Here is a 13860-nt window from a genome sequence, read left to right as displayed (position 1 = left end):
TACCTGCTACTAGACTAGTGCCAACTGTGCAGATGAGACCAGGCCATGTGTCACTCACATTGTTGTGCAACTCTTATGTTAACTGTTAATGTGTTTACACATTAATCAAGTTAATTACTGTATTAACTTTCTCTGCTCTGTGTGAAGAGCACCAATGATGCTAATTAAGAGTCAGGAAGCTGCTGATGAATAGAACGGAGCTTTAATTAGCTGGTAACACCGGTGTTGACCCTACTATTCTGTGTCAACACGGCTGCTGTGAAATAAGTCTGTTTGTACTAGTGGTCAAACTATGTAGTCACAACTTCTTTGTCCAACGGGTCCAAAAAGCATTTTCCTTCACACAGTCATGGTAAAAGTAGCAGCTGGATATTTTTTTGGGCAGCCACAAACCTGTTGTAGTATTAGATTGACCACTGCGGACCAATAACATTTGGAAATGTTATTAGAGTGGCAGGATTAGCAGAGAGCTACACTGGAAGTCAGCCAGTGCACATGCAGTATGGGTGTTGGGTCTATTGGTGGATCCACCAAGCTCTGAGTGACCGACTCTCTCTCAAGTGACTCATCCAAAACTCAACTCGAACCTCTCTTCTCTGCTTTTCACACCAGCTGCTGTCACATCAGGGAATCCAGACACTATTTGTTCAATAGATGTTGGAGAGCTTTGCTTTCTATTTTGGTGTGACCTGTCTGACTCGCAGGTCAGAGTGTACCTTGAATGATCACTTTGTCTCACTCTCAGTCTGCGGTCGCTCTGCTCGATATTTATTTCTGACGCATCGGGATCGCAACGTCATGTCTTTTTGTGGGGCCAATGTGTAGAAATATGGATTGACAAAGGCTATGTTAAGCATAACATGATGGCACAATGAGAATGTTTGCTTGTGATGTGATTTAGTAGTATCCAATTAAAGTACTTTATTTATTGTCCTACATAGGATGAATAAAGGAACGATTTATTGAGTCAAATCTCATTTATTTCTGAGTTTTGCCTTTGTCTTCTTGGTTTTTATGTTTTGCTTCATTTGTAGACTTTAGGAAAAAAGACAGAACGTTTTGTTTGACTACTTCAGCTGTGTATTTGGTGCCTTATCAGTGACAATCAATCCAGTCAGCTAGTTAATCAATGAATCAGTCACTGAATAAACTGCATCTCCGTCGATGGTTGACTTGTGTCTCCTCACAAGCTCAGTCATGTAACACGTTGAAGTTCAGATTTTTAACAGGATTTGAAAATTCACCTGTTTTTACAGAAACAGCACTGAACACGTGGAAGGCCTCCACCCATTTTTGTTGTGTTTGCTTGTGTGTGTGTGTGTGTGTGTGGAGCCCTCCCTTTAAGACAGGAGCAGGAAGGCTGGTGATGCCAGAGCTGGCAGAGCTCACCTCCCTAAAGAGGCTTTTTTTTTCTCCATCCATTTGCTGCTTTCACCGCCCGCTGACAGGTCAGGAGGACAGGTCATGACAGAGAGAGATTTTTGGAGGTGTTGTTGATGGTTCTCACTGATGAGTAACGGCTCTGTTTTGGTGGGGGGAAAAATCTTTTACTCTACTGAGAGAGAGGACTTTTTAAGTGGTACCAATGTTAAAAGAAGATTTGCATTGTGTATTTAAAGATTTATTTATCTTGTGGCTGCAGATGTAAATTAGCAGAACTAGATGAAATGAAATGAAATGAAATCAATATTCTGAACTCTTGCTTTTCTGTCTTACTCTCTGTATCCATCACTCACTCCTCGGGCTCCAGCTCTTCCCAGTCCCCCTGCAGACTCTTTCTAAAAGGATAGTCCAGTCCAGACTGAACAGCACCCTGGTGGGAGTCTTCACCATCGTCATCGTCTTTCTTTCTGCTTTCATCAATATAGTACGTTCTCACTTTGCACATTTTAAAAAACAAGATGTTTGGATTTGACTGACGTTCCTCCTCGACCTCGTTCAGTTCACCTGCAGCAGCCACGACCTGAGGAGCTGCATCATGGTGAAGCTGAACATCAGCCTGGAGAGTGTGACCATCTGCCACGCCCGTCTCCTCAACTACAGCCTGGACACGGAACACAGCCCCTGTGGAGAGGACGCTCTGATCTGCAGCTTCCCTGAGGTATACCTTGCCTAGGTGTGCCCTGTCCTCTGTGTGTGTATGATTTCTGATTCCAATACAGTCTATTATTTGTTTGTTTCAACAACAAGCACATTTAGAGTTGCTGTGAACATATGGTGCTAAGAGCAAATAAGGCCAAACAGATTTACTGCAGTTGGTGTAAAAGTTCAGCTCTAAAGCTGTGAAGTGAATTAATTTAAAGCATTTCTGCAGGGAAAATCAGCATTATATCTTTGTGACTGTGTTGATCACAAGATTGAAGCAGCCTCAGTCACCAAAGAAGACAAATGATGCTGCATATTCTGCCAGTCAAGCTGTCTAATTCATAGCTAAGCGTTTTTTTCCCTCCTGTCTGAACGTGAGAACACGGCGTGGCTGCAAAGTAACACCTCAAGTACCTTGTTGCTTTCAGAACAATGCCTCACTTCAATAAAAAGAACAAAAGTGTTCAACCTGTTCTAGTGAAGCACTCGTAATTGCACACCCTTATGATTAAGATTAAGGGATATCACTCTGAGCAGTGGCAGAACAAATGGATGCTAAGTGAGGGTAATTGCAGGTTTAAGTGTTAACATTGAGTTTGCACGGTAATGCATAAATCAACAGTTAAGTGGTTCAAATTGTGTGGTTTATCGGGTCTTTTATAAAACCTCTGGATGTGGCTCATTCAGTCAGAGCGGTGTGTTACAGAGTATAAAGCTTGACGATCAAACATAAAAACAAATGTTCCTCTTCCTCAGTACTTCTCGTGCTGCGTGCTGCTCAGCCTGCTGGCCAGCTCCGTCTTCCTGCAGATCAGCAGCATCGGGAAGCTCTTCCTCATGCTCTTCATCGAGCTGCTCTACCTCCTCATCCTGGAGGTGCCCAAAGTCAGCCTCTTCGACAACCAGGACCTGCTTGTGATGGCCAACGCCATCAACCTTGGGTGAGTCACTTCATTACTGACGCGTATGTGTGTTGTTAAATCTTTAACCAGCTGTTCTAAGTTGCTGATTGGCTGTTCTCTGCTCTCCCCCCTCCCCCCACAGCGAGCACATGAATGGAACAAGGTGAGACTGACTGCGACTTCTATCACCACACAGACCTCACCTCTGTCACCTGACTGAGCTAGCAGCATCATTATCACCGTTGCTGCACAGTACATCTTTAAACCCACAGAGTCTATCTTTATGTTACACCTGTATGTTTGATGAGTAGTTTAGCGCTCAGGAGAAAACATTTTGAAGACCTAACATCTGTGTGTGTTGACCTCCAGCTGTGTGGTGGACAAGGTTCCTCTGACAATCATGACCCCGGTGGTCATCACCGTCTTCGTTCTCGCCCTCTACCTTCACGCGCAGCAGGTGGAGTCCACAGCCAGGCTGGACTTCCTCTGGAAGCTGCAGGTGTGTGTGTAAAGTATAACCATAAAAAGAGATAGCAGTAGTAATCGTGCAGCTTCGTTGACTGTACATCTTTTTGGTATATCCTCTGGGTACCTTAAATGTCTGTATTACATTTTGTACCAATGCCTCTTTGAAGATATTTCACAGGATAAATGGCTAGCGACACTATATGAAAAGTCAGGAGATCACCAAAGTCATTCAAGTTTGTCATCTGGGGACCATGAATATCTAGAACAAATTTCATGGCAATCAAATCAAATCAAATCAAATCAATTTTATTTGTATAGCCCAAAGTCACAAAGAACATTTGCCTCAGAGGGCTTTACAATCTGTACAGGGAGTGACACCCTCTGTCCTTAGACCCTCGGTTCGAGTGAGGAAAAACTTGCCCACAAAAACCCTTGCAATGCATCCTGTAGTCGTTCAGTTATTTCACCCTAGATACTAGAGTACTGGGTTGTATCCCTTTTCTCTTTGAATTTAAGTATCTGCAATTTAAACACTTTTATTATCTAAACATAAGCATATATAATACATTTACATTTAGTCATTTAGCAGACGCTTTTATCCAAAGCGACTTACAGAGGACGAAACAATCAAGGTACAGTGCAACAATAAGTGCTATGACAATTCTTAAAGGGGTAGCTTTCTCATGTTGTTAATAATAATATATTACTTATAATTACAATAATATAATAATAATAATATAATTAATAATAATAATAACTAATAATAATAATAATAACAATATATGAACCACCACTATCACATCTTGAAAACACTTCTACACCTAAAGGGGAGGGAACAGAGAGTCCACCATCAACAGGCTACAGGCATGGAGACTGGATATTCAAGAAAACATACTAGCTTACTGGGAAAATGCATGTTTTAAAGCCCCCAAAACAATCCATCAATATTAGAATGAAGTTATTTCAATACAAAGGGTTAATGAGAACATAGATTACCGTGGTTAAGCTAAATCGTTGGTCCCCTGATGTCCCAGATATGTGCCTGGAAGGAAAGGGTACTCTGTACCACTATGTATGGAACTGTGTCATTTCTGTATTGACCGTAGGCCACAGAAGAGAAGGAGGAGATGGAGGAGCTGCAGGCCTACAACCGCCGTCTGCTCCACAACATCCTACCCAAAGACGTGGCTGCCCACTTTCTGCAGCGGGAACGGCGTAACGATGAGCTCTACTACCAGTCGTGCGAGTGTGTGGCTGTCATGTTCGCCTCCATCAGCAACTTCTCTGAGTTCTATGTAGAGCTGGAGGGCAACAACGAGGGAGTGGAGTGTCTGCGGCTGCTCAACGAGATCATTGCTGACTTCGATGAGGTGAGATGCAAACACATCCAGCTGGAAGCCGTGTCTGCGTGTGTGAGGGTGGATGTCAATCTGTGGTTTCTACTGTGGGATCTACTGATGTGAGTGGTGCTTTATTATAAGGGAAACACTGTATGAAGACATCTATAGTGCGTTATGGGGGCATTCATAATATTTTATGACTACACTCATGAACTACTACTAAACTATACACACACCTCAACAATCAACTGTACAAAGCAGTACTTATTATACTTATTATGAGGACTGTGATTCAGTTACAATTTATTTTATGGAAGTGGTAAATAAAATACTTATACTGTTACATTTAGCTTGTTTGTTTTATTATATTATTTTTTACAATCGCGATGCTAACTTTCGTTAGCATGTTAGCATTTTATGTTAGCACGGAGCTAACGTATTAAAGGCTAGTTATTAATGTCCTATGCCAGTTCTGGATGAACTATTCCCGCCTTTTCGTGACCGATGCAAGTGAAGCCAAAATCGATGCAGCCATAAAATAAAAGAAAAAGATTAATAACCATTTAAATAAAGAGTTTTACCCCTCTCCTACTAAAAACACTGAATGAACAGACTCAGTAAGCACAGCTTGGCCAAGAAGACACAAACAAACATGGCTACCAACTGAAAACAGGCTGCATGCTAACGGAGACCTACAGGCAATTGACCTCCACCTCGTCACTTGGTGCATAAAATGTTCTGAAATATGACGTTTCTTTATTAAAGTCATCATATATATGTTTTTTTTTAAAAAACCTTAATTTAACCAGGAAAGGTCCCATTAAGATTAAAAACCTCTTTTTCAAGAGAGTCTTGGCTACTACTCAACTTTAAACACAACCTTTCTGGCTTTAAAGATGCTGGACATGAGCATGTGAGACCTGATGATGGAGAGAAAGTGGATTTCCCGGAGTATAAATGAAAATCATCCTGTGATCAACCAGCTTCACGTGACATTTGACACCTGAAGGGTAGTGGCATCACACAGACTTTAAACCTGACAACATAATGCTCCTCAATCACAAGTCTTGGCCCTTCAGTGTGATGCGTGTTGACTTCAGTCTGGCCCTTTCGTGCAAAGTGCAGTTTTGGGAAGACCATGCATCCCAGAGGTGACCTTGGGCCTCCCTGTGTCTGAAGCTATCAATATGTGGGGATTAGGATGCGTCATGGCATTCATGTACTTTGGTATCAACCTGTGCATACAGTTGGATGACAGCTATGATGCATCTGCTGGATCAGCTAGAAGACCACGTGCTGAGTGCTGGAGCACACACAACAGTATTTCAGTAAGGAGGAGGGCCCCAGCAGACCAGGGTGGAGATTGAAGTCACCAGAAGAATTCAAGAAGGCAACAGGTGTCAAGCCCAGAGTTTTAGTTTTTTTCGACAAAATCAGTGCAGTCACAAAATGCTCAGCTAAATGAGTATGAAGATAGGATGGCATTCAAAGCCTCCTAAAGGCATGTGGATGCTGAAATGAGAGTCACTCCCAGAAAATCTTTAAAGCACCCCTTTATTTCAATGGTTCACCCGATCGATCCCACCTCAAACTGAAAAAAAGAAGACGTTGGATTAACTTAATTCAATAGTGGACACTGGTTGCACACAGATGTTTTGCTTTGGCAGCAACTTAAACAATTGAGTTAAAGTTATTCATGTTCAATAAACCTGTGTATTTCGTGTTGATACAGTGTGATTAAAACATGTTTTGATAAAGTAATTTAAGCTCTTGGAACGTTTTAATCCTTCACAATTGTATCACTTTATTTCAACACTATTCAATAACTTTTACTCCAATGCTATTTGGTCACTTAAATACTACACATTATTTTTAAATGATATGCTAGTATTCAGTAGTCAATTACACAATTTTACAATGGAGGCCCTAAATTAAAAATAAAAATTTACAGTTGCATGTCAAAACCTTTATTCAAGAGCCACAGGATAAACAGCAATACAGTGATTGTCAAAAAATTCCATCACTGACCTTATTGTGACATCTTGGTTAAGAACAGTATTCTTAGAAGTATTCAAAATGCTTTACTACAACTGAAACATCCCATTTCACATGGCCCTTGTGGGACTATTTAGACTGTGCACAGTTCTCCATCTCTTCACTTGTAAATAAAAATATATATGAAAATTGAAGAATGCTGCCAATCAGAATTTTCAGCAGGGAGGAAGAGGGGGAAAAATGGCCCCGTCCACATGGCACTTAAGGTCTTATGAATAAAGTGTCCTACAACTCCAGCTATGAAATATACAGCGAGTGTAAAGCAAATATACATTCATTTTGAAACAATTGCCTTCAAAATATGTAGCTGAAATTTACAGACCCAAATACAAAAAGTGCATTAAAATACATACCCGTGTTTTGTCTCCAATAATCAAAAGATGCCATGTGGAGAAAAAAAAAAATCTGGTCATCAACTAAGATTCAAGGTTTAAACATCACTTATATTTCAAAACTGTTACACTGCTTTCAGTCCGGACATGAATACACCCTGTACATAAGATTAAGGGAAAAAAGCTATATGCTATAGTTTATTTAAACCCGTGTAAGCAAGCATAGCAGATTCCTACAGGAAAAAATGCCTTGCCATGCTGCCATTCATGGACATAACAACTTCCAGATGAAGAGGAGCCTTCAAGCTTTACAAACTAATGGAAAGATTGAAAAAAAAAATCTCATCCTGATTTTTTCTGGAAGTTGTTTTCATGTTCCTGGATGATTTTTTATCATTAACCTGGATTTACTCCAGGGCTGTATAGCAGTCCCAATTCTGCCCTTGTCAAATGAGGATCAGTGCAGTGTAGGAAGATGGTGGAATTTTCTGTCTTTTACTAGATTCACAAATTTGAAGTGTTTTCACACTGGTGTAATCCCTAATGTAAGAGAAACAATATCTTTTTCGCTCTGTGGCGGAGGGGGTCAAAATAGGTGTTTTTTCACTTTCATAATGGGGGACTATGGAGAAAAAGTGGACTATTTGGACCATTTGTTTTACTTTCAGCACTGGAATCACTTTTCCAAGGTGATAAAGAGGGCAAATGGACCTAAACAGTCCAAGTAGGATCACAGGGTTAACCGAATACTTTTCGCAATGTAGCAAAGCCACAATCTACTCATAAAACACTCACCATGAACTCCTGCACCAAGATGTTGGGATTCTCATTCAGATAGATATATTAGGAGATTTCGACAATATTTAATAAGAAAATCCAGACTTACCGACCGAATACTGGCATGGCGTGGCGTACCGTACCGTACCGCGAGCCCTTGGATGTGACGGTTACCTTCTTCGACAAACAATGCAAAGTGCGCAGGACGAGATCGCGTGCAGTATCACGATAATTAACATCGCTACTTTATTGACTCACTTCATCCCAACATGATCTGAACAAATTCATGTACCATCTCTGCATATTATGTAGTTTCTACACCATAGTTACGCAATTGTGTTAAATACACCCAAGATGCTTACATAAATCCAAGAGCTGGCAGATCAGTGCAGATCATTTAGATGAATCAGATGATTCTCTTGCAAACACTGACACGTGATGGAGTCTCCGATTCCAGTTACTTATAATGAAGAGTATAAAGAGTCAGACCCTGGAGCTTCTCAAGACAGAGCCATCTTCTGCCAGTCTCTGTGAAATAGATCAATTAACTGAGAGTTCTAGTTGTGAAGAAGACATTGGGAGCGACAGTGAAAAATCTTCAGACACTGAGAGTTGCATTGGCAGAGGTTCCAGTGGTAACAATGTTAACAGTGATGATATTGTGACCTCCAGTGATGATCATACAGATATAGAGCCAGCCTCCAGTGACTCCTGTGATGGAGAGTTTCATTGAAGCGGATTTGCTCTGTGAGAGTTCAAGTGATGGATATTTAGAAGGTGAGACTTTCAGCGTTGAGATTTCAACGGGATCATCAGCAGACACTGACTTTTGTGAAGGAGTATGAGACACTACAGAAGAGTCTGGTGCTGGTCCTACTTCTAATAACATCGATACAGTTACTGATAGTGTGTCTGACAGTAACACTTATGAAGACAGAGCTTTGTCTGCTGCTGGCTCAACTGATTGAGTTGCAGCCTCCATTTCCTCAAATGACAAAACTGCAGCTTCCATTAGACGCCATGATGTGGATGGTGTCAAGAAGATGATGAATTTGTTTCAGAGTACCTGCAAATTCTTCTGTAGTGTGAAGGTTAGAGTGGTTTCCATCTTTGAACGTCAAAAGAACTAATCCACATATCCATATTCTAATGTAAGGAGAAAAACACGTGATCTCGCACAGAGCTGCTCTGCTGCCGTGATCCTGCTCAACACATCACACCATCAGTAGAAGTAAAAATCTCATTCCTGTAAACTGTGTTCAATAAAAACAGTAAAATAACATTTTATTAAGAATTTAAGAGAAACATGTAAATGTGAATATGTGAATTACATCAGAATCAATTAAACAAACATTATTACAAACTGTATTTCTTTAAACATACATTGAGTTTGTGTGCACCTAATTTACATTTTAACCAAACAATTCAGCTGAAAATAATAATGTTGACATTCAGTCATTTATGTGTAATATTTATTGACTACAATATGTTAGTACCACTGACTTCCTGTAACACAGCAAGAATAAATTTAAACATTGTTCAAGTCAAATTAGAGGTAAACAAGTTAGACTTTAGGAGATAAAGACCATTGTTCCCTCAAAAATCACACCCTGTAACATGTTCGATATAAGTTTCTTAAAATACTTTACATCTGTAAAATGTTAGTTTAATTGTTTATTTAAAATATAAAGCTTACCTAAAAACTTTTAATGCAGACACTACACAGCCCTGAAGTGCATGTCAGTTTGAGAAAAGTGCAGCATGTGACTAGTGAAATGTATTTCCGTGAGCTCCTACTATACATTTGAATTATAATAATGGTAGTATAATAATTAGTTATGTTTACCTGTATATCATGATAGCACAAATATAAATTCAGGAGGGGTCTAGTCATTGAATTTAGATAATGCTGCACCACTTATTTTTGCTGGAGTAAAACATATCTTTTAAAAAATGATCAGCTACAGGATAAAAAAGCCGTTTTGTTTTAAATTTAATTCTAAACTTTGTAAAGTTTGCAAACAAGCTAATTTCTTATTTTATTAATATGTTAAAATTTGTTAAAATTTCTCACCCTTTAAATTCAGTTTGAAAAACCTCACTCACTGCAACTCAAATAATAAAAAAATTATGTGCTTTAACCAAAATCCAACAATGCAATCCTTCACACGTTTATTGAAGTCCTGTGATGAACTGGCGATCAGGCTAGGCTGCAGCCCCACCGTGACTCTGATGAGGATAAGCTGTTACAGAAAAATGGACGGGTGTATACTTGCAAGCTACCAAATTAAAACACACATGCCATGTTAGCTCATTAGCCATGGCCACGCGATGTTGGCTGAAACATGGGGGAAAGATGAAGAATAGGAGCGGAAAGACTGTGGGTAGATTTCAGGCTTGAACTTCAATATGTCTGTAGCAAACGATGAGAAAGAAGCTGTAATGTTACCAGGTTGAAGACTTCTACTCTCTACAGAGTTTAAGAAGTTTCCTGCAGCACTAACTCTTCCCTGGTAATCTGAGCTCACAGTCCGGCAGTTATAAAATTAGCCAACGTTAGCTGATAGCTAATAGCTATAGTTTACAGCAGTACTTGTATTCATCCAGCTGACTACAAGTCAGTGTAGCATCAAAATGATTTAAATAATTTAGATCTGTTATTTTACAGTATGAAAGCCACACAATTAGCTGTTACTGCTGAGAGCTACACTACTGCCACTAGCATGCTAACTGAGATTAACATTACATCACACACACACAGATTACGTATTTAAAAATACAAAAAGCCAGTGAGTTTGTCTGTTCTAAGCTATTGTATAAACAGGGTGGTGCAACGTTGCGGACTCCGTGAAAGCTGTTATCACTAACAGTTACAACTTGGCTTCAACAAAGAAACTGCACCTTTTAATAGTGTTTTGTGAACTTATTACAAAGTGTTATAAAATACAATTTATTTTCAGGAATTAACGAGTTGTTAAAATCTAGACATTTTTTAATTATGGTGATGAACACAAATAAGAGGATGATTAATTTATTCAAAATAGCTTTTTTAATGTATGAGGTATTCTTTGTACGTTTTTCACATCAAAAATATTAATTACATTCAGGTTTCAGACCAAAAACTTTTAAAACTGTGCTCCTATAAAAATACTGTGGAAATAAAAAAAATGAATAGAAGAACTGCAGTTATCTTATCACCTTAGAATTTGGTCCAATGATCCTGAACTTAAATTCTACTAAATACTGTATATATACTGTATTTTTTGGGCTATAAGGCGCAATATCAGTAAACATTTCAATAACTGTCAATTTTCACACATAAGGTGCATCAGCTTATAAGGCGCAATAAGCGAAACAAAACGTGTCAGATAGGTTGAACTTTATTCAATTAATTCACAATAATTCAACGTTGTTCAGTTGTAGGCTAACACAAAAATACAAAACCGTTGTTCAGTTGTAACACAAAAATACAAAACAATACACTCACTCATTAATGTTGAATTCTCTCGCAGCTGCTCTATTCCTGCGTTCTAATGCGTGACTGATAGCCTTGAGTTTGAAATCCGCTTCATCTAAAATCCGCACACCACAATATCACCGGTATGTTGAAGCACAGTAGGCCTATCTGAGGCTCCTGACTACGGTAGCTGTAATGTGTACCACATAAAATCGGTTCGAGGTTAGTAAACACAACCAGAATTAATACATAAGGCGCACTGTTGATTTTTGAGAAAATTAAATGATTTTAAATGCGCCGTATAGCCCGAAATATACGGTACTATAAATTAATCTTTCCCTCTCCTGCCACTATTAGATCATCAGTGAGGAACAATTCCGTCAGCTGGAGAAGATCAAGACCATCGGCTCCACCTACATGGCGGCCTCTGGCCTCAATGACTCCACATACGACAAGGCCGGGCGCTCACACATCCGTGCCCTGGCTGACTACGCCATGAGACTCATGGACCAAATGAAATACATCAATGAGCACTCCTTCAACAACTTCAAGATGAAAATAGGTGAGGTGTAGCTACTTACAGTATTTGTATTATGTGAGACATATCCCACATGATACAAATCTAAACACTGTTTACGAATCAAAAAGATCCTGAAAGACGTTCGTTATTTCAACATTCTGTAGAAGAAAAAAAAAAGAAATATACAAGAAATTTTTGTATCATTTTTTTTTAGTCCCACTTTTTAAGTAGTAATTATATTTCCCTCCTTAGGTCTTAACATTGGCCCTGTGGTTGCCGGGGTGATCGGGGCCAGGAAACCTCAGTACGACATCTGGGGTAACACAGTGAATGTGGCGAGTCGTATGGACAGCACAGGTGTACCGGAGAGGATCCAGGTGAAGTGGAGCGTGACACTGCACTGCCAAAATATTCTCTCAATATGTCATTTCACTGTAGAGCTGTACAGTGAAATAACTTTACTCAAAATAAAAAAAATAATTTTTTTTTTTTTTAATATATGAAAATAAAGATGATAAATGATTTTTTTTGGTCAAAAATTGCATGCTCTTGACATACACAGCAAAATCGTAATTATAAATAATTTTGTAACCATCACAACAAAAGTTTTAATATATCCTATTCTTAAAATAATTTGAATAGTTTTGAACACTGAAAAAGAATTATTATCATTTATTTTGAAAACTGTTTCTTATTCTGCTCTGAAACAAGTCAAAAAACATTCAAACAAGTGGGACAATCTCAATCATATTTTCAGAACATTCACTTAGTTTAGGAAGAAGTTAAGACTAATATGACATATTAAACCTGTATTTGCAGAGCTCAGAACAACTGTTTTGTTTTTGTTTTTCCGTCTTGGGGTTAGCTGCAAGCTGATTTGATCAGGAATCAGAAATTCATCTATGTGCATGGGCTCTGCAAAACTTTCTTTTAGACATGGCTAATGGCTGGATTTAGAAAAGATCTATTCAAATGTTAATTAAACATGGCCATATTGCTTTGGCTCTATCAGATGTGAAATCATTAAAGCTTAATAACTCCAAGCTACTTTGAACACAGATTGAACCCTTTAATTTAATCTTATCCATCTCCACTGCACCTTCTGAAAAACCATTTACGCAAGAGCAAATATAAAGCATATATGAACACCATAATGACAAAGCAACAGCACAATTACCCCGAAACCCCTAGAACAGTCGTGTATCACTGCGGTGACCGTGGTGCATGCGCAACGCGGCACGTGGAATTTGGAGGTTACACTAGGATGTAACCACTGACATCATTTATTTGTTGATAATATCTAAATACAAACTGAGAAAAAAACATCAGAAGAATTGAAAGGGGGTTTCATACAGCTTTATACATTCAGTGTTTGTAAACCATGCAGAATGATAGATGAAACATAACTACACATATATCATTGTATTATTAAAGATTCTCTATGTAACATTCTGAAAACCTTTGTTAATAATGACACCTTAGCATGTTGAGTGACCTGCAGGCATCCTGGTGTTCATACTTGCACTCCGTATGAGCCTGGACATCAGCCAAAGTAAACACAAGACTGTGCACCGAAATCAACGCTAAATGCTGGAAAAAAAATTACAATTATATGTAGAATATGTTTATGTATGTAACGTTCCTATCACTTTAAAACATTTTTGGGTGGGACAATTTGTTCTATAATACTAACTTGTTAGTAGTTAACTTGTAACTTGTATTCACCACCACGAAGCAACCAACACTAGACCCACACTGCACAGCCAGCCAACCAGACCCATCTTAGATTTGATTAGTTAGCTAGTTGGCCCCTGCATCGCTCTTGGCGAGTAGAAAGCAACCATTAGTTACATGGTTGCTTTCTATAGGTACGTTATTTATTGTAGACTGAAACACCATTTGTATCATGGCAAACTATAACATA

At 39.0% G+C, this 13860-nt stretch overlaps 1 protein-coding gene across 1 annotated transcript in view; it reads left to right on the top strand.

Annotated features, from left to right (window-relative positions):
• Window positions 1-13860, top strand: part of adcy5 (adenylate cyclase 5) — a 101945-nt gene that overhangs the window by 80648 nt on the left and 7437 nt on the right. Inside the window, exons 13-20 of the mRNA XM_019252954.2 lie at window positions 1751-1867; window positions 1943-2101; window positions 2842-3026; window positions 3130-3150; window positions 3357-3486; window positions 4562-4825; window positions 11774-11978; window positions 12189-12313. Coding sequence (XP_019108499.1) covers window positions 1751-1867; window positions 1943-2101; window positions 2842-3026; window positions 3130-3150; window positions 3357-3486; window positions 4562-4825; window positions 11774-11978; window positions 12189-12313 — 1206 coding nt within the window. The remainder of the gene's footprint in view (window positions 1-1750; window positions 1868-1942; window positions 2102-2841; window positions 3027-3129; window positions 3151-3356; window positions 3487-4561; window positions 4826-11773; window positions 11979-12188; window positions 12314-13860) is intronic.

Source organism: Larimichthys crocea, unplaced genomic scaffold, assembly GCF_000972845.2.
Source record: "Larimichthys crocea isolate SSNF unplaced genomic scaffold, L_crocea_2.0 scaffold319, whole genome shotgun sequence".
Lineage (NCBI taxonomy): Eukaryota > Metazoa > Chordata > Actinopteri > Sciaenidae > Larimichthys > Larimichthys crocea.
This window is presented reverse-complemented; position numbering and strand designations above follow the sequence as displayed.